Below are 25,951 nucleotides of genomic sequence, written 5' to 3'. Positions count from 1 at the left end.
TCATCTAAATTGCAAGATCATAAAAAGGGAGGACTTTAATTGAGACTGCACAGGAATAGGATTTTGCTCAAACATTGTTGAAGACTATCCTTCTATATGAACACCTCCTGCTTCCCAGACCCAGGGTAGGGCAGTGGAGGCACTTCAAGGAGAAGAGCAGACCTTGTCTTCATTTGGGTTACAATTGGATGTCCATTCTATCTCAGATTATGCACGTCAATGTTGTTTGTTACATAACACATTTGAGGATTTAGAAGCCATTGTCTGTTTCTCACTAATTACCTTGCAAATGATTCTTGGCCTCCTAAAAGCCAATTTTATATCTTACTAAAAAGAACATTAAGCCTCAGAAGTGACATAAAACTCCTCTCAATAATACACAAAACTTCTTAGGCAACTGTTAAAAGTAGCATTGATCTCAAATCATTTGTTCCAAAGTTGTAAAGGAGGTTTTCTAAATGGGAGGCAAATTTAGTCTATTATTCCTTGTGTTTTGGAAATAGAAACCAATAACTGACAATCACACCATTCCCACCTTTACGCAGACCTAGAAGCAGTGAAAGAATCTAGGAAAATAAAACAAATGATGCGTAACAATAGGAGGAATCTATAAGTGGATGAAATAACAGAGACATTGGCAGGTTTGTGATGCTCTCCCATCTGTTGGAGGTGCACAATCAGAAACGGAGACTATCCCAGCGGGGCTGATTGACTAGCAGAGCCGGTCGCATGTCTCTAATGGTGATTGTGTCTGTACCCCCATCACAATTCAGCTTCGGCATTTAGCAGTTCTGTCACGGGACACAGCATAGAGGAACTTTCCTACTGCGTTACTCCCCATGGTGCACAAAACTGTGTAATGTACACAAGAGATTGTCTAAAGTAGTAAAGGGTTTGTTCTAATTGTACTCTTAAGGATAGAATAAAGTTGGATTGTGAGGCTCATCACCTCTAGACTGGTGGCTTAAAACAATCTGTAAGAAGATGGCACCCTTCCTCACATAGTAGATGGTTCTATGTACTGAATCTAGTGAGCAAATGGACAGAAATAATAGTGACATCAAGATATTAATTTAGCATTTATTGAAGATTGGATTAGGGCAGTGACTAATTCTGCAGTCTAACTTGGAAGTTATAGGCGGAAATATGGGTTTTGCCATGAACAAGCTATGTGAGTCTGAAAAAAATTTGCTCACTTACAGAATCAGGAAAATAATTGTGAGACCATTAGGTAAATGACATACTACAACACACAGTATGTGACATATTGAGTACAGTCTTGATGAATGTTGTTGATTTGTAAATTAAACTGAGACCTTTATTGGTTTATTATGAAAGTTTTCCATTATAATTGGTGTTTATGGAAATTAAAAAGTGCAGATAATCACAAAGAAAGAAAAGGCATGTATAGCTCAGACACACAAAACTGTTAAATAGTAACATTCAAATATATTGTCCTCTACAGTTTTTTTTAATTTTTTTTAAGATTTATTTATTCTTATTGGAAAGGCGGATATACAGAGAGGAGAGACAGAGAGGAAGATCTTCCGTCCAATGATTCACTCCCCAAGTGAGCGCAACGGTCGATGCTATGCTGATCCGAAGCCAGGAGCCTCTTCTGGGTCTCCCATGTGGGTGCAGGGTCCCAAAGCTTTGGGCCGTCCTTGACTGCCTTCCTGGGCCACAGGCAGGGAGCTGGATGGGAAGAGGGGCCGCTGGGATTAGAACCGGCGCCCATATGGGATCCCGGGCGTGCAAGGCAAGGACCTTAACCACTGCGCCACCGCGCCGGGCCCATCCTCTACAGTTTTATGACAACATAATTTCCTCTGGAATTTTTCTTGTCATACTCACATGATCTTATGGCTATATTTGTGCCATGTATATATAGTTAATTGAAAAGGAGCTTATGTCTTTCTTGAATTGATGCTTTCACTCAAGGACTCATTATGAATATTTGCCTGTGTATGCAAGTATTCCTGAGTTAACAGCTGCATAGATTTCATAACAGTGTGTTCACTCTTCCTTTCAAGGAGCAACTTTTAGAAAATTTCTGTTTTCATTTTTCTAATAACCGACACGGAGATAACTCTCTAGACACTTTGACATTTATATGATTACTACCTAATGATAAAGTTTCAAGAAGTACTAGGATGTGTGTGTGTGTGTGTGTGTGTGTGTGTGTGTGTGTGTGTGTATAGATAACAGTAAAGAGAGTGAGAAAAAGCATCAAAAAGTGCAAAGTGTAGTATGCAGCAAATAGGAGGTCATCCATCAATGCCAAGGGTTGGGAGTCTGTGTGTATAAAGTAAGGAAAGAAGTAGGCTCCCTTTGGAATGGACTTTCTAATGAGTATTGGATCAGAAATTTCATGGAAATTGAATGTTGATGAAAAAACTGTGCATGGAATTTAAAATTACTTTTCATCCAATTGTAAACTTATTTTAGGGGCCAGCATTGTGGGCTAGCACGTTACGCTGCTGCCTACAATGTCAGTATCCCTTAGGAGCCAGATTCCATCCCCTGGTGCTCCACTGCCACAGAAACTGGGAAAGCTTGAGAAGTTGCCCCATGTGCTTGGCCAGCTGCTACCTGTGTGAGAAAGCAGGATGAAGTTCAGCTTTGTGGTTTCATCCTAGCCTGGTTTGTTGTGGCTATTTGGGGGAATGAACCAGTATTCACCCAGTCTTTCAAAAGAGACATCTTAAAGAGTTTAAGAAATAAAGTAGTAAAAACTTTTTATTTGTATTCCCTGGACCAAAACTTTTAATTTCCCTTATATAGCTTTGAAAGAATATTTAGTTCTTGTTTGCTGTTTGGATAGGAAAGCTAAGTTTGGTTCGTATACATGAGATTTAATTTCCTGAGAAGAGCTGCAACTTGGGGTAAGAGGAGTGATGAAGAATAATGTAAAAAGAGAGCTAAGTTACTAATGTGCTGGAGAGGATGATTTCCAGGGCCTTTGGATAGTTTCTCTCTCTGTCTGTCTCTCTCTCTCTCTCTCTCTCTCTCTCTCTCTCTCTCACTCACTCACTCTCACTCTGTTGCAGGATTCTTCATGCTAATGTTGAGACAATATCCTGTCCTGCAGCCTATTGCCTCTGAATGCGCAGTCCTGGGCACTCTTAGAGGAGCTGCATGTGCCACAAATAGAAGTGGACAGATGGCTAAAAGGGCGTGAGGGAACTCAGCTGACCTGAAGGGCTTTTCTGAAGGGAAGCACAGGGGACATGGTGTATTTGTTTTCCTTGGTCATTCAACTCCTCCATGTAGTATCTACGTGGAATATTTTAATGTTCACAGTATGCTGACATTGGCGGTGAGAAAGAGCTGCTGAGTCTGAGATAGCGTCATTTGGTGAAATACATTGGAAGTATACTGTGGTGTGAACCAGCAACATGGGTGCTAAGCACTCACTCTGTGTTAGCAGATACAGAAGTCCGTTCCCTTGGAGTGTTGTCAGATAATGAGGCTTCTACAGAAGTTGCTTAAAGGAAAACTTTATTTACTTGTGGCAAGTAAAGGAGACAGTAGGGGCATACCTACAGGGGCACATTGTGGCACAGTAGCCAAGCCTCTTCTAGCAATGCCACCATCCCTGGTTAGAGTACCAGTTCAAGTCCCAGCTGCTCTACTTCTGATGCGGCTCCCTGCTAATGCTCCTAGGAAAACAGTGGAAGATAATTCATCTCCCTGGGTCCCTGCCACCCATGTGGGAAATCCAGATGTTCCAGTTCCTGTTTTCATCCTTGCCTGGATGCGTTGGCCCTTTGCAGAGTGAACCACTTGATGAGAGATCTATCTCTCCCCTCCTTCAACAATCAGCCTTTCTGATAAATAAAATGTATTTTTAAAAATACTATACAGAGAAGCATTTGGCCAGATTTTATTATCAAAAGGTTTAAGGATGTATCCAGGATACAGAAAAGGAGTAACTGGAAGGCCCTTGATGTATTGTGTGTTCAAGCATCTAACTCAGATGGGTTTCTTACAGCTTTCTTCCTGTGACGTGGGCTGCGCCCCTGTGCATACAGTGTAATGAGACAAGGTTTCCTGGAGCATCCTTTGAGAAACACTCATGCAGTGAGCTGTTTGAGATTCTCTGTCACTCTTCCCATGGCCCACTGATCGGAGTCGTGCATTCCTGGTTATAGTGGTGGCCTGGGAGCAGAGAGGCCCAGGATCACTGGGGCTTTAGATTTTTTATCAGAAGCTACAAATCAAGAATTTTCAGGCAGAAAATGTGTGTGTGTGTGTGTGTGTACGTGCATGCTCACATACATATGTGTGGCTGTATCTACACATACCCAGGTACTTGAAAGAGATGAAATAGTGTAGAAGACAGAAGCTGGAACTCTGAATATGTTTTTCCTTTGTATATCTGACTAAATTGCCGTAGGATTATTTCCAATTTTGTAAGTTAAACTTGAGCTTTACAAAATCAGTCATGAAAAATTGGAAGAGAAGTACATGGAACAATTGAACTACACTGGGTATCTGGTCAGTGGTACAATCACAGACAATAGAATTAAATCAAGTGACTTTGAAACACAGTAATTTGTACTCTCTAGTAGACTATACTTCAAGGTTTTCAATAATGGTAAATTTTGCATACATTTTAATGACGTTTGTTGGTGGTATTGTTATTCAGCAGCTTCATATATATTATGAGTTAAGTGTAACAATTATGTTGGTATTGTTGAAAACAGTGATTTGAAGAATGGAAGTAATATCATAACATTGTAGTATCCATGAGGTTAAATTGAAAACTTCATTTGAATTTGAATGAAATTTTCAAGCGAAATTGTAGTCTGTTTTAAAAATTAGAAAATATTGTTTTCTGTCTCCACAAAAACAGATTAACACAGTAGCTAGCAACTGGCTTGCAAAAAACCAAGCCTGTAGTCTTGAAATACCAGTTCCCAAATAGATGAGATGGGGTTGCTGGTTAGCATGCCCCACATCCGGGACCTGGGGTGGGTGGGAGACTGGGAGGGGCTTCTCCCTTAAAATCCACTTTTACATCAGATATATTAAGGAAACAATACGGAACTAATTGTCTTGCCCATCTTCCTGTAGCGCTTGAACCTTTTACCCTAATTATGTCAAGATTGTCAAAAAAAAATAAATTTAAAAAAAGGAATGATTTCTCCAGGCCTGAAGCAGGACATGTGATATAGAATCTCACCCACCTTGACCACCGCAAGCAGGAATACCACCTCAGGGGTAATTTAGTGAGAGTCCCCTGCCCACAGGAAGGGGAGTTATGAAATCAATATAAATGGTAACTGTGCTAGAGAAGAAACACATACAAAAGGTCACAGTGATATTTATAGAAAAATAAACTTCTCATTGGTTTGGAAGATATTAGGTAACTGATACAATATTTTAAAAATCAGCAGATAAAAGAGGAAAAAGTCAAGCTGTGTCAAGTTCTTATCTGAACTGTAATTGAGGGTAAGCAAATGGTTCGTGAGATGAAATTTCTCTTGATATTAAACCCATCTGATAAGAAGAAATAAAATTAGTGTATAAGCAGTTGGTAACCCTTAGTGAAATTGTGAATCCTCAATCACTAATGGTTGATCTTATCACAGCAAAAGAAGTTGTGTTCCCATGAATCTCAGAACACATGAATATGTGGTTTTGGATAGCAAAGAGGAGCAGAGGTAACAGATCGAGTCAAAGCTGTTGATAATTTATTAAAAGATTCATTTTTTTAAAATTTGAAGCACAGGGCTGGATGGCTGGGGCACAAAGATATTTTCCCTCCATTAGTTCACACCCCAAATGCCTGCAACAGCCATAGCTGGACCACACTTAAGCCAGGTACCTAGAACAAACACTATACAGGTCTCCCACGGGGGTGGCTAGAATTACAGTATCAGAGGGGCCGTGTTCCTTCCAGATGTTCTAACAGAGAATCCCTTTGAGTTTCCTCTTTTTGAGAGCTTTGCCACAGTCTCTGATTCACAGACCATTTTCCTGTCCAAGTCCAGAACAGCTAATTGAGTTTTTCTTTTATTCAGTTGGCCAGTCACTGAGTCTCTTTCATACCACTTCCATTTTTCTAAAACATAGTAATTTCAATGAGTATATCTATATCATCCAGGATTATCACCCCATTTTAAGAGTAATTGATTGAGGCAGCAATGCCACTTAAGATTCTGCCTATAATACTAGCAATCCTTTTTTTTAGGATTTTTTTTTATTGGAGAAACAGATCAAATTTATGGAGAGGAGAGACAGAGAGAAAGTTGTTCTATCTGCTGGTTCACTCCCCAAATGGTTGCAATGGCCAGAGCTGAGCCAATCTGAAGCCAGGAGCCAAGAGCTTCTGCTGAGTCTCTTCTGTGAGTGCAGGGTCTCAGGGAATTGGCCCATCCTCCGCTGCTTTCCCAGGCCATTAGCAGGGAGCTGGATTGGAATTGGAACAGCTGGGTCACAATCCGGTGCCTGTATAGCAGCCTGGTGCTTGCAAGGTGAAGATTTAGCCACTAAGGCATTGTGCCAGGCCCAACACCAGCATGCTTTATGGGTGCGAGCTGAGGTCCAGGCTGTTGCACTTCCCATCCAGTTCCTTGCTCAAGTGCTTTGGGGGTAGCAGATTGTAGCCTGAGTGGGTGGATCCCTGCCACCTATTTGAGACACCAGGATGGTGGTCTTGGCTCCTGGCTTGGCCTACTTGCTGTGGCTATTTGAAGAGGAAACCAATAAATGGAAGAAGTGTGTGTGTGTGTGTGTGTGTGTGTGTGTGTGTGTGTGTGTGTGTGTGTGTGTGTGTGTGTGTGTTTGTACTGTGTGGGTAGGTAAGTAGGTATTAGAAAGAAACTTGCTTGGTGGATTATAAGAAATGACCTAATATTTATGTCTTCAATAATTTTAGCCAGGAATTTAATAAAAAAAATTATGAAGAGATAGACTATTGAAGAAAGCTGAACACTGAGTATTTGATATTCACTAATGATTCTTTATGGGAATGTGGGTTTAACATTTGACAGTTGCCATCATTTGATCATTGCTGAAGATACAGGGTGGATGTTCACCATCTATTCTCTCCACTTAGGTGTATATTCTACATATTGCAGCAAAACATTAGTAAAACTGTGTTAGTAGCTGATGATTTCCTAAATGCTTTGTGAGCCTAATCTGCTCTATGTAAAGACTATATGTAGCCCACAGACTGCTGTTGTGGAGTTTCTGTGGTGATTTTTGGAAAGAGGGTGTTTCACTTTAACCTGGAGAGTAAGTCCACTCCCAACTCACTGCTCACTTCTGCACTTTCCAGAAAGAAGGGTCTACACCATCTGTGCAAGTGAATGACCAGGAGCCCTTACCTGTTGCCTGGAATAGAATTTCCTTGAGTATGTGAGCAAAAAGGATAATATACATAATTGCAGGGAACAATGCCCCCTAGTATTATTGTGTTCATCTCATCTCCATTCTGCACTCCTCGCAGAAAAGGCAGTAACTGTTTCAATTTTTGATAGCCCAAGGTATTTTGAAATTTTGGCTAATCACATTTCCCCCTCTTATCTCTGTGTCTGTTTCAGGATGGAATGGGCAACTTGAGAATCACAGAAAAAGGCCTAAAGCTGGAAGGAGATTCAGAATTTTTACAACCTCTCTACGCCAAAGAAATCCAGTCCCGACCGGTAAGTTCCTGTTGAAAGAATAAGGAGTTACTGATTCTCTGAAATCTGTCTCTTGAGAAGTTTACCAGCTCAGTTCAAGGACTGGGCGCGAGGGGACGTCACAGGTAGTAAGATGAATCCACATGCCAATCTGAAGTCCCGGGTATAATCACAGTGTGACATAGAGCCAGGGAGAAGACAGCTGTCAATCTCTTTCCTTTCCTGCTTGATAACAGGTACCAGCCCTGGCCAACCAGCCATAAAGCCTGTGCTGCATTGGATAAGCATTAATAATAATCATTATTAAATGTTTTGAAGCCACATTTGCAATATGTACATATATATGTAGAGATATGTATATAGTTAGAATTTGGACTGTGTGGTTAATGTTGGGTTGATAGACTTCAATATCAGTAATTATGCTCCAAAGCAGGGCTTAAATAACCACCACAGATTGTATGCTGTGTTCCAACCATGTATCTGCTTTGTATGAATATCAAGTATCTCGAGTCACAGGCTGAGCCCTGCAGAGGCCACAACTGTGCTGCCATTTTACAAATTAAAGAATCAGAACCTTAAGAAGTAATGGGACCAAAGCCACATCCCTGTCAGACAGTAGGACCAAGATTCCATTCGTAAGAATTGAGTTCTACAGTGATTCCAGATAACTAATGTTGCTCATTCCTAAGTTACTGCTTCCATTCATTTCTTTTTCATCATGAAAGAAGTGATACCAAGGTGCTTATTTTCATTAACAAGACCTTTTAGGTTGACTTTTTCTGTTGAAAACTTTGGGTAGAGGGCTGATGGTTAGTGGTTTTGCTGCTGGTTTGGGGGGATGGAGGTAGAATTCACAGCTAATAAGGTTGGCTGGTACCCATGCTCTGCCTTAGAATGTTCTGTGTTTACCTACAAGCAAGGAGTAACATGAACTTTCCCCGAATCTTCCTCTGCCTTGCGTGCATTGATTAATGTCATTAATGAAGTTTCAGCCTCCTGCTACAGTGATCATTTTATCTGGATACTATCTAAAGTCTAAAAATGTATTAAAGTGTGCTTAGCAACTGAAATGTCATTAAGTTTATTTCCTTGTGTGCTGGTGAAAGAATCCAAATGTTAATTTCATCGAGCATAATAAACCGTATCAGCCAGACAATGGTTATTTATAAAATTAAACTGAAACCCACAGCACCTTGGCTTGAGCACATTAAGTAAGAGTAAACAGTAGGTGTGACTGTTGGACAGGCCTTGGACTTGCCAAATCATAACCTCCTATGATGCTCGCATGAACTTATAGACTTTATGTAGCATTCCTGTCATCTTTTTGCTTTGTTTTGCTTTTTTATTTTTTGATTTCCCTGATCATTGCTCATAGACTAACCCCGGAGGCCTCTCGTTGTTTTATCAGCTGCGTCATGTCTCCCTAGATCATAGCTGCCTCTTTCTTTTCACAAAGTATTTCCTTCTGCTTTACCCTTTGGAAAGAGATCAGTGTCTGGTTGAACAAGATTGGTCAGCACTCTAAGTGAGGATAAATAGCAAAGCACCACAACCTCATTTTGTCTTTGTGTTTCACTGATCTTGGAGGAATTGAGATTGGTTAAGCAATCTACACCATATTCAATACTGTGTCTGATTTCATTATGGAAGGTTGTAACCTTGGTAAAGTCACTACAAATTGATTATTGTGGTAGCTGTCAGGAAGAAAAAGAGGAAATGTTTATCGTTATCAAAATTTTCTTCTGTGCCTGAAATGAAAGCCCTGGGACTTCCATCTTCAACCCTATGGACACTCAGCTTCTAATTGATCCAAGATCAGGCTGTTCAGAAAACAGATTGAAAAGGATACAAGCACACTACATTGAGTTTTCTTTCATGACATTCAAAGAGAGCCTGTCTTAGCAATACCACTTGAATGTATTAACAGTAAGTTATAATGCCATAAAACTCTGTATTTGAATCCCTATGTCATTATGACCAAACACATTATCAGTGCCAAATGCAATTACAGAATTTTTTATAAGAGCTACTAAGAAGAGAGATTGAATGACTTAGTATCAAGGATACCTTTATTCACAAAGATTACTTATTCCTTCAGGGAGACTCATATCTTGGTACTCATAATGCTAAAAAGAGCAGATGCTTTTGCAATAACTTAATGTATAGTACTGAGAGATGGGAAAATGAAGGCTTTTCTGAATGCCTGCTGTGCTCCAGTCTAACAGCACAGGATTTGGGATAATGAATTTAACTTAAAAACTACACGTCAAGGTGGATATGGGGATTGTAGTCTATTGTTCTTCTCATTATCCAGTAAAATAGAAAGTAAAAAATATATAAAGTTGGAAGAGCGATAAAATTAATATATAAGGATAATAAAGTAGAAAATTATCAGTTAAATCTTACAGCTGTTTATTTAAATGATTTTATCCTATTAAAGACTCTGAAGATGTACTCATCTATACATAAAATTAGGAAAGAACTCTCATTTGGGAATTAAGGTGATGCTCATCTCATGGTAGGAGTATGGGAAAATTTTCTCCCTTTCAATTGTTTTTAGTAGTTTTAGAAGAATTGGAATGAGTTCTTGAAATGTTTGGTACAATACACTAGTGATGCCATCTGGTACTGGATTTTTCTTTGTTGTGATAGTTGTTAGTACTGATTCAGTCCTCATCTTGCTCATTGGTCTATTTAGGTTTTCTGTGTTTCGTGACCCAATTTTCATACATTGTATGGGTTCAGAAATAGATCATCTTCTCCTAGATTTTCTGATTGTTTGCCTATTGCTTTTTTTTTTTAAAGATTTATTTTTATTATCTTTTCATTGGAAAGGCAGATATACAGAGAGGAGAGACAGAGAGGAAGATCTTCCGTCCGATGACTCACTCCCCAAGTGAGCGCAACGGCCAGGTCTCCCATGCGGACGCAGGGTCCCAAAGCTTTGGGCCGTCCTCGACTGCTTTCCTGGGCCACAGGCAGGGAGCTGGAAGGGAAGCGGGGCCGCCGGGATTAGAACCGGCGCCCATATGGGATCCCGGGCATGCAAGGCGAGGACCTTTAACCACTTGCGCCACCGCGCCGGGCCCGCCTATTGCTTTTTGTAGCAATTCCTGATAAGTCTCCTTTTTCTGGACTATCCTTTATAACATCTCCTTTTTCATCTCTCACTGTATTAATTTGTATCTTCATACTTTTTTTCACTTTTGTTAAATAATCAGGCCAGTGGTCAGTCAACTATTTTTTATTTTAAGAAAAACCCAAATTTTGACATCACTGATCTTTTGTACTGTTTCTGGTTCGGGGGGTGAGGTTGTACTGTTGATTCAGAGCATGTGGTTTAACCTTCATGTGTTGACATATCTTCTTCAGTTTGTTAGGTTGATAGTTTCTTCATTCCTTTATAGTCAGAGTAGACACATGGTATGATTTCAAGTTTTTTTTTTAATTTATAAGATTTGCTTTATGATCCAGAATACATTCTGTCCTAGAAAAAGTTCATACAAAGCTGAAAAGAGTGCATATTCTGTTACTGAGGAATGCTATGTTCTATAGGTATCAATTAAATCCACTTGACCTATAGTATTGATTAGCTTTGCTGATAAGTGTTTTGTTTTGTGTCTACAAGATGCATTAGTTAATGAAAGTGTGGTGTTGATACCTCCATTTATTATAATTGTCCATGTCTCACTTTAAATCTATAACCATTTATGTTAAATAGTTAGGTACTCTAGCATTGAGTGCATATATGTATTTTTCTCTAGTCAATTTTTCTGTTGAATTGATCACTTAATGATTACATTCTGCTATTCGTTGTCTCTTTTAAGTTTGTGTATTAAAATCTGTTTGTATTAGGAGACTACAACTGCTCATTTTTTCTTTCTCTTAGCATGAGATTTTTTTTTTTCATATTCCCTCCTTTAGTTTGTGGGTATCATTGGTGAAGTGAGCGTTTTCACAGGCAGAAAATAGATGGATCTTGTTTTTTTAATGCATTCAATCAATCAGTGTTTTATTTGAATCATTTGGGCTACTTACATTCAAGGTTATTAGTAATAATGACTTGGTACCACCCTTTTCCCATAAACATTCCAGCTGTTTTACTTTGCATTTCCTCTGTACTTTTGCCTGGAGATGTTTCTGCTTTCACATTCTTTCGTGATGACTGTCATTCTCTGTTTCTATGGGTAGTACATCTTTAGGTGACATTTGTAAAGCTGATGAGTGATGGTGACAAATTTAAGGTCTTTTTTTCCACTTACCTTTATGCATGAGTGAAAGATTCATCTAGTGCAGTACTGAATTGACCATTATCCTTTTAGAACTTGCACTGTGTCTCCGTTCTCTCCTAGCCTGTTGGGTTTCTGATTAGAAATTAGCTTTCTGCCTTCAGAGGAATCCCAGTTAGGCTATCTGGCATTTCTTTTGTGCACATCCTGGAATTTTTATATTTTAATGTTGAAAATTTGGCTATAATGTTTCAAGGTAAAGATCTTGTTTATGCCTGTTGGGAATTCTATGTGCTTCCTGTACTGAATGTTTCTAACTATATCCAAATTCTGGAGATCTTTCTCATGTTTTTTCATCGAATATGCCTTCTACTTAATTTTTCTTTCTTCAGAAGTTCCTAAGGCACAGAAGTTTGGTCATTTGATAGTATCCCGTTAATCTTCAAGCTATTTTCATCTGTCCTTATTTTGATTCTTGTTCTTTTGTTTTAGGGTTTTCCAAGTATTCATCTTCTAGCTTGATATTCTTTCTTCTGTCTCACCAGGCTATTCTTGAGGCTTTCCACTGTATTTTCTATTTGACATATGGAATTTTTCATTGTCAGTAGTTTGATTTCTCTTTATTCTTCCAGCAGAATTTTTGTTCATACCATGTATGAATGCTTTTCTCTTATTTTGCTCTTGTATGTTTTTGAGTAGACTTATTCCTTTGAATTCCTTTTTTCCAGCACTTTGCCAATATCTTTATCTTCATATTGTGATATTGAAGTTTCACTTTCCTTTGCAGAATCATACCATCTTTCTTGTTGATAGTTCTTATATTTCTGTATTAAGCTTTAGGCAGTTGTAGAAACATCAGCTGGTTGATTCCCTTTCATATTTGAAATATGCCTTTGTGGCTTAGTACAGTTATCTGCCTCTTCACTGGGTGTGCAAAGGTGTGTGCCTTGTGGGGCTAGGGAGCTCCAGTAAGTGTTAGAGTGTATGACAAGAGTCCAGGGCGATAGCCAAGTTAGCCATGGTAAATTTACCTGTAATTTCAGCAGCTGTAAGGGAATGATCTTGTCAGCTGGTGTGATCACAGCCTCAACACCTCACCGTCAAAGTGATTAGTGCCTGGGATTGACCTGCTTTGTCAGCACAGCCCGCTCACATAGGCACATTAACCACACAAAGCATCTGTGTAGTCCTCAGTGTGAATATGAAATGATCCATGCTAGGCAGTCAGGAAACTCTGACCTCTAAACGCGGGCACTGTGCAGGTCCAGTGAAGATTCAGATGACAGCTCTACTGTCATACAGTCACAGAATTCCTAGTCATAAGCACACGGGGCTCCCACAGTCATAGGGGCTGAGGGAACCGCTTCTGGCCTTGGGAGCCTGCCCTCCCTACAGGGAGAACAGAGGAACTCACAGAGCCAGGTGCTGTGCCTTGGCCATTTGAGTGTGTGAGCCTGTGACAGAGCAGAGGGGAAGCATACTATCTTGACTGGTTTAGTTTTGCAATATAAATTCAATGTGATGCTTTGGTTGCTTGCTTGCTTTTGAATTTCTTTGCAAGCTGAATGAGAGTTGTTGGAGATCTTAGGACCTCCCGAGTCCAGTGTTATAATCTACCACAGCCATTTCTCTTACTCTCCTGGAAACTTTTTTGTACATTCTTTGAATCCCTAAACAGCCTGAGCTATGGAAGGAGAAAGGCAGAGACAAGAATGTGAACATTTTAATTCTTCATGCTATAAGTTAGAAACAAAACAAAACAGAAGCCATGAAACTTGATACGGGGTGGAGCTGGCTTGCGTGCAAAGTTTGTCTGATGAAACCCTACTGACCATGGCAGTTTATTTGCACTGGGCAAAAGCGTACCCTCAGTCTCTTAGGAAACCATAAAAAGGCTGTGACAGCTTCTCCTCAGCAAGCAGAACAGCTTCAACTCCCAGCTGAACATATTGCACACAGAATGGTGTTTTCCATGCCAGTTGCATGGAGCATGAGCATCTTTCTGTCTTTAATTAAGAAGTTAACTGGACCATGAAGTATTGCCCAAATAAATAGAAGTGATTTGTACTAAGTCAGGGAGGTTCATTAGGCATCCTTGCTTTTCTTTGCTCACACACAAATTATGGATATTATTAAAAATTATATGGGTCATCTATAAACCCATCTGTGATACGAAGCCATTTGCCATTCCCCACGTGCGTTTATCTGTTTGCATATTGTAATTTACTGTGGACAGTAGTCTGAACCAGCTGCTTATTGTATTTTCTAAGCAAACACAAACCTGGAATAGATCAACACTTAATACTGTAGTTTGTTTATCCTGGAAAATGGAGTAGACGTTTAAAAGCTTTTGAGTCCATAGGATTCAACTAGGCTAATGTGGTTTTTGTTCTTCCTTTTAAACAGGAGAAATTGATTGCATGCTTTTCTTTAGTGAAATAACAAAGGGGAAAGGATGTAGGGAATGACCAGGAAAGAACACAAACTAACATAGGAAGCAAAGATAAAATCAAGTTATGTCTCTAAACAGGGTTCCACAGATCAGTTTGAAAACTGTCAGTCTGAAAGACACCTATTGAAAGACTGGAGAACAGAGCAATGGGGGATGGGGAATGGGGAGGAGAAACTGTAGCATAAAATAAAGAATTTAGATGAATAGACAAAAAAAAAAAACCAGAAAACCATCAGACCATCCTCACCTCATGCATTCTCTAACCAGTTGCCACTTCTCATGGAGACTTCACATTCTGAAACCTGTTTCTTCTCTCATAGCTTTATGTTCTTATAGTCATTTTACTTTCTGTGGTGTTCTGTTATTTCTGTATGGCTCTATACATACATATGCATGTGTGTGTGTATGCTCTGTATGTATATTCATACATACATGTATGCTACTCCATTTAGTTCCCTGTTAATGCACCATCTAATCCCTACAATAGCAAAGGCAGAGAATCATTGTACCAGGAGGCTTAAGCTTGTGATCGTCAAGTAAATTGGAAGTACACAATTGCAAGAATTAAAAAGAAAAATATAAAGAAATGATGTGAGTGAGGGAAGGAGGAAGTAAGAGGTGGGAAGAATAACTATTTTCACAAAATTGTATACGTGAAATGTGTTTGCTTTATGAAAATTCTTTTTTAAAAATAGGCTCTGTAGTACAGTATTGTGCGTTTGAATCTTGACTCCGCCATTTGCTAGTTGTATATCCTGAAGCAAGCTCCTTGACCATTTGTTTCATTTGCTTTACTTCACTCTCAAAAGGGCACAATAATGGCATTCCCTCATGAGCTCCCTCCAGAATTCTAAGAATTTATGCAAAAAATATAGAACAGTGCTCAAATATAAATCATTAGATAAATGTGAATAATTATGTATTATCTTCGATTACTATTGTCTCCATAGTTACTAAACCAGTTTCTGCCATGTGGTGGGAAAGCAAATTACTATTTGAAGGAGTGAATGCTGTCTTAGAATCCTTCTGATTGAAAAAGTTTATAAGAACATCCTGTCAATAAGACAGACACAGTTATTCACTTTTATAAATTCATTTATTTCACAGAAACACAGAGAGAGAGAGATACATAAAGATGGCAATCATATATAGGCGAGGTCTGTAGATTGGAGCTGGGACACAATCCATGTTTCCCAGTGGATGGCAGAAACCTGTTGTTTGGCCCATCACTGTTGCCACTTGGATCTGCCATTATCAGGAGCCAGGGCCAGGGATAGAACCCAACAGCTCTGATCTAAGATGTAGATGCCCAAGAAGTTGACTAAATAATGTACACATGAAATCATTATCTGTCTCATACATATATATTTCATCATATAGAAGGTTACATGAGCAGCTGTGTGACAAGGGAACATGGGGAAATGTGACCAGCCTCAGTAGAGGGAATGAAAGTGGACTCACAGTGTTGAGGTTCGTAGTTTCCTAATTGACAGTTTTGACCAGCTGTAAGGCTGGAGTCGTGCTATGCATTGACAAAGGAAGCTACCAAGTGAAGAGTTGTATTTTCTGGACAGAAGTTTGTTACCAGAATTAGTATTTCTGGTCCTTCAAAATGTTGAGCTTGTGATTGTTGTCACTGGGGATATCAACATCATCTAACAATTTAATTCTAGGGTCATCCTTATTGCCTCTAATGACCACTTTCATCTATGATTGCTTCTTGCTTATTTCAAAAACGACATTTAAAAGGAAAAACACATGTCAGAGTCTATAACCTTTGGATTGTGTTTCCTGCATGGTGCGAAGAGCTTTACTTCGGTTAGGTGGAAACTCATCTCTATTAACCTCTACTGATATGGATAATAGAGAAACTGGGTTTAGAAGGTACACTTATAAATACATGCTTTTATTTTTCTTTTTGTTAAGTGACATATAATACATTTAGAAGAGCATATGTTTGTATGTTTGGAAGAGCATGATAAGTTGATTTATGCATGATAGTATGCGATGATAAAATCAGGATAGCTAGTGTTTTCCATGCCTTAAGCGTTTGTTTATTCTTATTTTGAGATGTTTTAATCACTTTTCAATTCTTTATAACCTATAAAATAAATTCCTCCAAACTGTAGTCATTCTACCATGTTGTCAAACATTATCTTTTATTTCTCTCACCTGTATTTTGGTACCTAGTTTTTTCCCATATTCTCTCTGCTCTATCTATCTGCTCATGACTATTATTCTACTCTATATTGTGAAATTAACTATTTTAGCTTCCACATATGTGTTGGAACATTTAATATTTGTCTTTATGTGCCTGTCTTACTTCATGTCTATTGTATGCATTTTCCAAAGCTTTGTTAATCTTCACTCCTAAATTGTTAGCAGTTTTTTAAAAGTTTTCCCTAACATTTTGAACAAATTGTAACCATCTCTTGGCAACTATGGTTGCGTCCAGCACTTTATAATTGCAATGAGTTGTTGTACCTATGGTCCTAATTTCAAAAAGGAAAAATAAACTTGTTCATTGTCAAAAACACTGATAATTTTTCAAGACATGTAATTTCAAAGGCTGAAAAAAATACTTTGCGGTGTGAAATTATTAGCGAATGCTTGCTGTTACTTTGATCTTGTGTCCTGCATCAGCAGCTAAGTATAAAGTTTGATGCGGTACACTGTAAATTATTAGCTGTGATGTTTTAATGACAGTTGTCTAAATTATGAGTTTGGGACTTTCCATTTCCATGAGTGATTCTGTGTTTTTGTTTGTCAGTGCAATTTATGCCCCTAAGCAAATACCAAATGGTCTGCAGAATAAATGAGACCTTTAAGACTGATGAGTGTTTATTTGGATGCACTTGTTGCACACTGGAGGGAGAAGGAAAGGGAACGGTGGACTGAGTGAAATGGCCGTGTGGAAAGGATGAGACATGCTGACTTCCAAGATCTCTTTCTTGTTTGATATATCCATGTATATTTCTTCATCTCAGAAGCAGATTCCATCTTGCAGCATTGGGGTTATAAAGATAAAAGATAGTATCTCTCTGTAGTAAAAGGCAAGGACAGATGGTAGGATAATTGAAGTTTTCCCCCATCAAGCTGTGTAGATTTGTTTTAGTCCTCAGTGAAAATTCAGGCAGTTTTGTTGAAAAATATGAGAGGCATGTTTATGGAAAGATGAATAATCCTTAGTTGGTAATTCATCAAGTGATGAAAAATGATGTGAAGTTTATTTTAAAATCAAGAATCCATGTGTTATCTTACCACAGTTCTGGTGTTGACTCCTGACTTCACATAATGATAAATCTAAGCCTTCCATTTGCATGTTTCTTTGTTTTTTCCTCCCATCATGTGACTTTTTGTGAAATGTGGCTTTTGAGAGTTTATTAGATCTTAAGAACTCCTCCCTTGCAAGTAGGACTTGGGCTTTGATAAAAGAGGTCTCATGCACACTGTGTCCACTTTAGCATCTTCTGTTGCCTCTTGCATGTGAGGACACAGCTAGCTTCTCCTTTGGAGGATGCGTTAGCAAAGCACCACCTTAGAAGAGAAGAATTCTCCTTTCTATACAGCAGAGCATGCTATCACCTTGATATTGAACTTCTTAGCTTCTAGAAATGAGAAATCTCTTTTGTTTCTAAATTACATAATGTGTTCTATTTTTCATACCATTATCAATCTAATAAGACAGATGTTTAAGAACTGTAATGAGCAGAATTCAAGGGATTTTGGACTTGTGGTACAGTGACTGAATTTGTGGCTCGTGAGGCTAGTATTCCATATGTGAGTACAGATTTGAATCCCATCTACTCCACTTCAAATGTAGCTTGTGGCTGGTGTGCCTGTGATAGCAATTGATGATAGCTCAATTATCTGAGCCCCTACTATTCACATGAGAGACACAAATGAAATTTGTTTCCCGTCTTTAGCCTGTCCAAGCTGTAGCCCTTGTGGTGCTTTAGCAACTGAACTAACGGATAGTCTTTGCGTCTCTCATTATCGTTCTTCTTTTTTCAATAAATAGAGTAACTCTTCAAATTTGGGAAAAGAGCATAAGATAACCAAGTGCTTGGGCCATTTCACTCGTGTGCGCAGATCTGGAAGAGGCTCTAGGCTCCTTGCTTCAATCTAGCACAGCTCCAGCCCACTAATGGGGGGTGGGGGGAGGAGGGAATAAAACAGCAGGTAGATGATCTTTCTCTCAATTTCAGTGTGTCTCCCCCTCACTTCCTTCCAAATAAAGAAAAATCTTAACCGCAGAAATTTATAATCTTATTTTCATTTAAAACAACATAGAGACATGATTTGACGGAATTACAATTGATGTCTTAAGTGTGTGAGAAGAAGACCATCCTCAGTGTTGTGGTTGGGTTAGAGAGGGATTTCCCTGGCCTGGTGCATAAAGGTCCTGGAATTCCTTTTCTCAGGTTCTAAGCAGGATGTGACAGGGCTCATGGTCCAGTGGGATGCAGTACCATGGATCACGTCATGAGGCTGTGTGTTTTCATTTTTAAAGTTGATTCTGATAAAAAGTATTTCTCGAGTTTTTCTATTGGGGAAAAAAAAAACATTTAATCACCCACAAAGTGTACTATCCATAGCTTTACAAGAACAGTCTTATAGAGAAAACCGAATAGCTGCAGGAACCACCATGGTTATGCCTAGTAAGGGAACAGAGAACACTGTGCCGATGTTTAGACATTCAAACCATTCAAAAGATCACTAGCAGTTCCTTCCATGAAAAGAGGAAAAGCTAAGAAAATTCTAAAATGTTCCTCAATGCCCAAAGAATTTTGCAGTTCTGTTTTACAATGAATATTAATAATTAAGTGAAGTAGGAGGTATAAATGTACCTTGTAAAAGTTCCAGCCAGTATCAGTGGCTCATAAAATGCTTGCCAGTTTTGTATCAAAATATTTATGTGATGTTAAAGCCTCTTGATGCACTAGCTAACATATCATTATCTCATTAATTCCTTATAGTAATCCTACCAGAGGATCCACCTTTAGGATATTCTACTAAAATGAAACAAAGGTTTCAAACAAATCTAATATCCTAATCTTTATTGACTCTAATGCTCTTTCTTTAACTGGATTGCTCTATCATCTAGCCACACTAGGCAGCAGATACTTGTTGGCTTCATGTTTTCCCAACTTGCCTTCTCTGTAACCCAAGGGAAAATGCAGAAAATGTTTCTCTGGCACTTCCCCAGGCCTACTCTGATGACTTTTCTTCCATAACTTCTTTCATATAGTCATGGCTTCCTGAGGGGTTGTTTTCCTCCCACTCAAATCACAGATCATCTTCAAATTGTAAGATCTTTCACCAGACCATTATCTTTCTTTTATTGAAATTATACTGCAGAATCTGCCTGGGAAAAAAAATAAGGACTCATCTGCAAATTCGATCCCTGACATGTCTGAGGCGTTACATTCTATAATATATTTCCTTTTCTAAAAAAGATTATTTATCTTTATTGGAAAGGCAGATCTACAAAGAGAAGGAAAGACAAACAGAGAGATCTTCCATCTACTGGTACTGTCTCCAAGTGGCTGCAGTGGCCAGAGTGGGGACTATCCGAAGCCAAGAGCCACAAGTTTCTTCTGGGTCTCCCACATAGATGCAGGGTCCCAAGGCTTTGGGCCATCCTTTACTATTGTGTACCTGTAGATATTCATGTCAGTCATGGTAGCCATTTGTATAGTTTTCTTGGTGTGGAAGAAAATATATGCATTAATGTTAAGTAGTCATTTAAAGGAATTAGGATTAAATGCAGACAATATATTTAGACATCATCTATATGTACGTAATTCTGATTTTGTTTTGGCTTTTGCCATAGAAATCATGACATGACTTTGTCTAGCTCTGCCCAGCTCCAAGAAGCTATCAAATACAGCTTTGTGTAATGCAGCTAGCAGTGCACAAAAAAATGGAAATGGGTCTTTTCCATGTGCTCATAGTGTTGCTGTAGCTATCTTATGTGTTCCTAGGTCTGCTCTTCGCTAGTCTATCCACAGACAACTTCCTTTCCAAACTGTCCTTTTGCCTGCGGCCTCCTTCATTCTTAACTCTGTTTAACTCACTACCTTTGATGTATACCTTCCCCTTGGACTGTGTTGTGAGTTCTTATGACTGGAGCCTTCAGCCATCCTAGACAATCCTTGATACTTTTGTGAAAGTACTTGCTCTCTGTGGCTCCCTCCAGTTCATGAAAAGACTTGAAACAGGGTGCATGTGAAGGCAGTATTGCAGTAGTGTATATGTGATGTGGAATCAGATAAACTGAATTGAACCTTGGTTTTTCCTCTTTCTAGCTTTGTGACTTGGGGTGTATTATTTGATGTCTTAGTGGCTTCATTTCCCTGCTCATAAAATGGGTAATTACGGTGTCATAGTGATCTGGAAATTGAATGAGAAAACATAAATGGGGTGTTTACAATAGTGCTTGCCACTAAACCCACTAAGAACAGGCACTGTTCTCACTAAAGTCTTCCTAATAGGAGGAAAAACTCAAGTCTTGGTAAGTTAGGAGTTTGGTTCTACTACACCTTTAAAATATAAAAACCTAGGTTCATTTAGCAATTACAGCTACACAGGTCAGATGACTTTGCATCCTAACAAAGTTGCACCTTCTAAGCTACAGCAAAAGTAAAGACAAATCTCTTTCACAGAAGCACAGTCATTCCCAAAGAGATGTCCCTCTCTTCAGCCCACGCATGCAAGTACAGCTGAGATGGTTTCATCAGGGCTGGTTCCAAATATGATTCACCCACCTTAGCCTTAAAGAACGTGATTGGGGCTTGTTGCTTCTTGGTTCATAGCATATACCCACACGAAAAATAGAAACAAAACAAAGGTAAGTAGTAGCCCCACTTGGCACAGTTGATTGACTTTAATAGGTCCTGATTATGCTGCTCATATTCCATGAAATTAAAAAGCTTACAAATGTTATGAGCCATTACCCTTCCATTTAAAGGAGCTTATGACATGTTAGCAACATTTAATGAAATTCTTTTCAAAATGCCATCGGCACACTCATTGAGATTCCATGTTGAAATTCAACTTGAAGGATCCTTTGAGGAAATTTGTTCTCAACATGCCTGTCTTTGTACGATGCATGACCCACCCCTGGGCCTAACATATTTGTAGTTTAATCTGCATGTATGAAGAAGTATTTGTGTCTTGACCACGATAGTGTTTTCTCTTTTGAGAAAAAAATTAAAATGATCACCTTCTCAATGCTTACACTTGCAATATCTGCTTAAAACAGTCTGAATTTTGATACCAAAATAAATGTTAGAATTTAGGTCTTTTCTATTAAATTCCATCAGTATTTATTGGCAATCTAAAATACTTCCACAAAGATTCCAAAATGTTATTGTCTGCTCTGTCTTCAGTGAGCTGTTACAGTGTAATTTGGGAGAAAAGCTTTTGTGCAAGAAGACAATTAAAGAATAAGAAATTAGGTGATAAAATCCTAGATTGCATGGTCCTTATTATTTACACGATGAAAGTTCAGGAGATAAAAATATTACAGTCAGTTGCGCAGGAATTTTTATGGAGCATTAAAAAGATAAGTAATGAGACATAAGTTATAAAAAGACAATTAATACTTTCTGTTAAATAGGCTTTCATGTAAACTTTTATGGTGAGAATAATAACTGGCAGCATTCATTCATTTTGTCTGGATATTGGAATTATCCCGTATCACTGATTTGGTGTCACCTTCTCCTGCTTTTTAAGTGCTCTATGTGTTTTTAAAAAATCCAATCCTCTTTACATTGATGTCCCTTAAATTATCCTGGAGATCCTGTGTGTTATATGATATTCTCTCCATTTTACTAGCAAAGGAAACCAAAGTGTGAAATAATTAGGCAGCCTTCTCTACTGAATAAGTATAACTGTTGGAATTCAAACTAAAGGATGAAAATTATGATTTCTGTCTTCACATTGTTTTGAAGAACAGATTGTGTCCCACTGGGCATGGAGCTCTTTTGAAGCAGGAATCCTATTGTAGGACTTAGCCATCATTCTGTTTGTTTGTCTGTTGCCTTACTTGACGAATATTAAATAAATGTATAATTAGGATATTAAATAAACACAGCACATTTTGATTTTTCTCTTCGTTGTTCCCTGAAATTATATGTAGAAATATTCTACTTTCATGCAAAATTTTGGGTGGTCCCTACTGGATTTTTTGCCCTGGAAATGGCGGCAGTCCATCAGGTCATACTTTAAGAGATAAAAACAGACTCAATGTAGGAATGTCAAATATCTTATCCGAAATATGTAATGCTTCAAACCCCACTAAAAGTTACATATTTTTTCCAAACATGCCTTTAAGTTTGGCTCACCATTTTGGGAGGGAGAAGTAGGGTTGCCTTCACTCTTTTCTTACTTGCTAGCTGCTGATTGGCAAGGTAACTTTGTGTCATCTGGGACTGGTAAATACTAACTTCTTGCCTTACAAAACCATCTTCGAGTTTTGGGGACACAACTAGACTAAGAACAGAAACATATCTCCTGCAACTGTAATGGAAAAAGATGACAGATTACTTTATCCTCCTTGAATCCATGTGAAATATTCTTGCCCCTTAGAACTCTTAAGCAGCAACACTTCAGAACAGTTTTATGACCCACTTGATCCATCTCTGCTTTGTAGAAAACAATCATATATTTTTGTTAGGTGACCAACTCTGAGTGCAGACTCTTCTTAAAGAAGCATCCCACACCTACCTCCAATCCCTTGTGGATTGTCTAGTGGGAAATCTTGGATGAGTCTGGAGATAGGGAACTTGAGTCAAAATCTTAGATGGACTCACTGGAACCTTTTCTCACTTTACTTGAGATAAGAAAGTAGCAACTATACTCCAAAAGATATGTATTTGTGTTAACTACTGTACTCTCCTCCATTGGTTTGGCCCTTGAATCATGAAACCATGAAGGGTTGTCTTAGATGCATCCTTTGTCAAGTCTCAGTGCTTTGATTTGACATCATACTTTGGAATTCCATATCATTCATATTTTAATGTCTTGCTAAAGTATTTTTAGCATCTTCCTAAATCTTTCTGAAAATAGGGATTGGCTGACCTTCAGAGTAAAATTGTTAGGTGTGTGTTCTCAGCCTATCACAAGCCATCTGTGTTACAAGGTTCTTGACACACAATGGAAAGGAGAAAGCATTGAACCTCTTTGAATAAACCTTTGAAGATTAAACCACAAGTAGACGGAAAGGCAGACAAGGATGCTAGCAGACAGATTATTTCAGCCTCTATGACCTGCAGTGCCACCTCATCTTTCTGAGTTTGGAGACTGACTTTTCTTCTTGGAAGTGTGACGTAAGCAAAAGGTGGTAGATTGTTGACTGTCACCCAACTCTTATGAAACTTCTCTGGCTTGCTTTTAGAAATCATCTTGGTTAGTGGTGAGCCTTCCTCAGTTCTCTAAAGCCCTCTTTGTGTATAAGGCAATCATTTGGACAACATTACTATTGAATTAGGATCAACTATGGAGTTGATTGAATCTTTCCTTACACTATATGTGTAGTGCTTGTATCTGGACCATTATATTTTATTTTCCTAATAAGAGAGGAAAACACATGCAGTAATCCTCCCTTATCTATTTGATTTTTTTCAAAGATTGATTTTTAATTTGAAAGTGAAAGTTAACAGAGAGGAGAAATCTGAGAGAAATCTTCCATCTGCTGGTGCACTCCCCAAACAGCTGCAATGGCCAAGGCTGGACCAGACTAAAGGCAGGAGCCTGGAGCTTCTTTCAAGTCTCCAATATGGGAGACAGGGACCCAAGCACTTGGACCTTATGCTGCTTTTTCTCAGGCCATTAGCAGGGAATTGGTTGAAAAGCAGAGCAGCCTAGACAAAAACTGACTACCCCTATTCAATGCTAGCACAGTGTTATTACCCCCAGTACCCCCAGTACCACCTCTCTATCTCATATTTAGTTATGTGTAGTTAACTATAGTCCAAAAATATGGAAAATTTAGAAAATAAACCATTTGTAAATTTTAATCATCTGCCATTTTAATAGCATGGGAAACTTTTATACTTCACTCTGCCTCCTGTGGCCATGATTGTTCATTTTGTAGCTTCTTAGGATTGGCAGCTCAGGGCCCCATGTGTTGGCTCTGTAGCTAAATCCTTGCCTTGCAAGGGCTGGGATCCTATTTAGGCACCAGTTCATGTCCTAGCTGTTCATCTGAGATCTTGATACCGGGTCCCTGGTTTTGCTTCTAAATTCATGGGGTTAAAACCTGTTATTTTGCCAATATCTGTTTCTGAGCGTGATGTGTTGAGAGCTGCTTCTGAGAGGTGGAGGCGGTAAAAGTCAAGTACTTTATTGTCTTTATACACCTATATCTCCCTTGTGTGAGTCCCAGTTCTTCACATAGATTCTATAGAAAGGAAAATGAAAATATGTTTGAAGAAACAGTCTTGAAAGCCAGATTTGCCTGGAGCAATTTTACTTAATTATAAAATGAGATAGAAGCGCATGGAGTCTTTACAAGCACCACACAGAACACAAAGAGTCATGGATGCTACATCTGCAACTCTCTCAAAATACGAACTTTCCAGTTCCATCTTAATAGGAAAGGAAACAGGTTCTGAGAGGTTTTCAGTTTGTTTCCAAAGTTTTGAAGGTATATCAAACTTTAAACTCTGACTCCAAAATTTGTATTCTTTCTCGTTATGTTGGAGTCTCTGATCATTTCAAATTTGATATGCCTGTAAATAATAAAACTGTTACACATAGATGACCTTTTATAAAAAGATCTATTTTTTTATTGGAAAGTCAGATACACAGAGAGGAGGAGAGACAGAGGAAGATCGTCCACATGTTGAGTTACTCCCTGAGTGGCCACAGTGGCTGGTGCTGAGCCAGTCCAAAGCCAGGAGCCAGGAGCTTCCTTTGGGCCTGGCACATGGGTGTGGTGTCCCAAGGCTTTGGGTTGTCCTCAACTGCTTTCCCAGGCCACATGCAGGGAGCTGGATGAAAAGCGGGGCTGCTGAGAGACAAATTGGTACCCATATGGGATCCCAACGCATGCAAGGTGGGAACTTCAGCCACTGTGCTACCGTGTCAGGCCCTGTTACACATAGATCTTATATCATAGTGCCCAGTTAATCTAGGCACTCAAGTGGGTGAAAATTATATATACCCACTATTATTTTACTTAAGATATTATCCTGTTCATTTAATCACTTATTACTTAAGGGGTAGAACTTTCTGGTTTTCTCTTTGGGGTAATTTTGTGCTTTTTATATTGTCTTCAGACTTACATACATCTTTGGCAATACTTAGAGCTAACAAAACAGGAGAAAAAAATACCTTCCATTTGGCATACAATTTAAATGTTTAACATCTGTTCCACTCTCTATGCTTCCCTGGCATTCCTGGGCCTTACATGCTTCTGAGCCATTCTAGACTGTAAACGTATGAATAATATAGCAAGCATGTATATTGATCCTTATTTTGTATCACAGATTGTTGCTTTGATATCTCCCAGTACATACTAAAGTGTGTTATTTGCCTGTTTGCCTTCTTGTCAACATGGGGTCCACACATGAATTTCATATTGACCAGTTGTTCACTTAGTCCACCAGGATGTATTGAGAGTCCTC

General features: G+C 38.8%; 1 protein-coding gene across 1 annotated transcript in view; it reads left to right on the top strand.

Annotated features, from left to right (window-relative positions):
• Nucleotides 1-25,951, top strand: part of SGCD (sarcoglycan delta) — a 330,294-nt gene that overhangs the window by 147,900 nt on the left and 156,443 nt on the right. The window contains exon 3 of the mRNA XM_040991228.1: nt 7,554-7,655. Within this exon, the coding sequence (XP_040847162.1) occupies nt 7,554-7,655 (102 nt within the window). The remainder of the gene's footprint in view (nt 1-7,553; nt 7,656-25,951) is intronic.

The sequence above is a fragment of the Ochotona curzoniae genome, unplaced genomic scaffold (genome assembly GCF_017591425.1).
Source record: "Ochotona curzoniae isolate NIBS_2020 unplaced genomic scaffold, NIBS_Ocur_1.0 contig_1, whole genome shotgun sequence".
In the NCBI taxonomy this organism is placed as follows: domain Eukaryota; kingdom Metazoa; phylum Chordata; class Mammalia; order Lagomorpha; family Ochotonidae; genus Ochotona; species Ochotona curzoniae.
The sequence above is the reverse complement of the archived record's forward strand: the minus strand, read 5'-3'. Positions and strand labels throughout refer to the sequence as shown.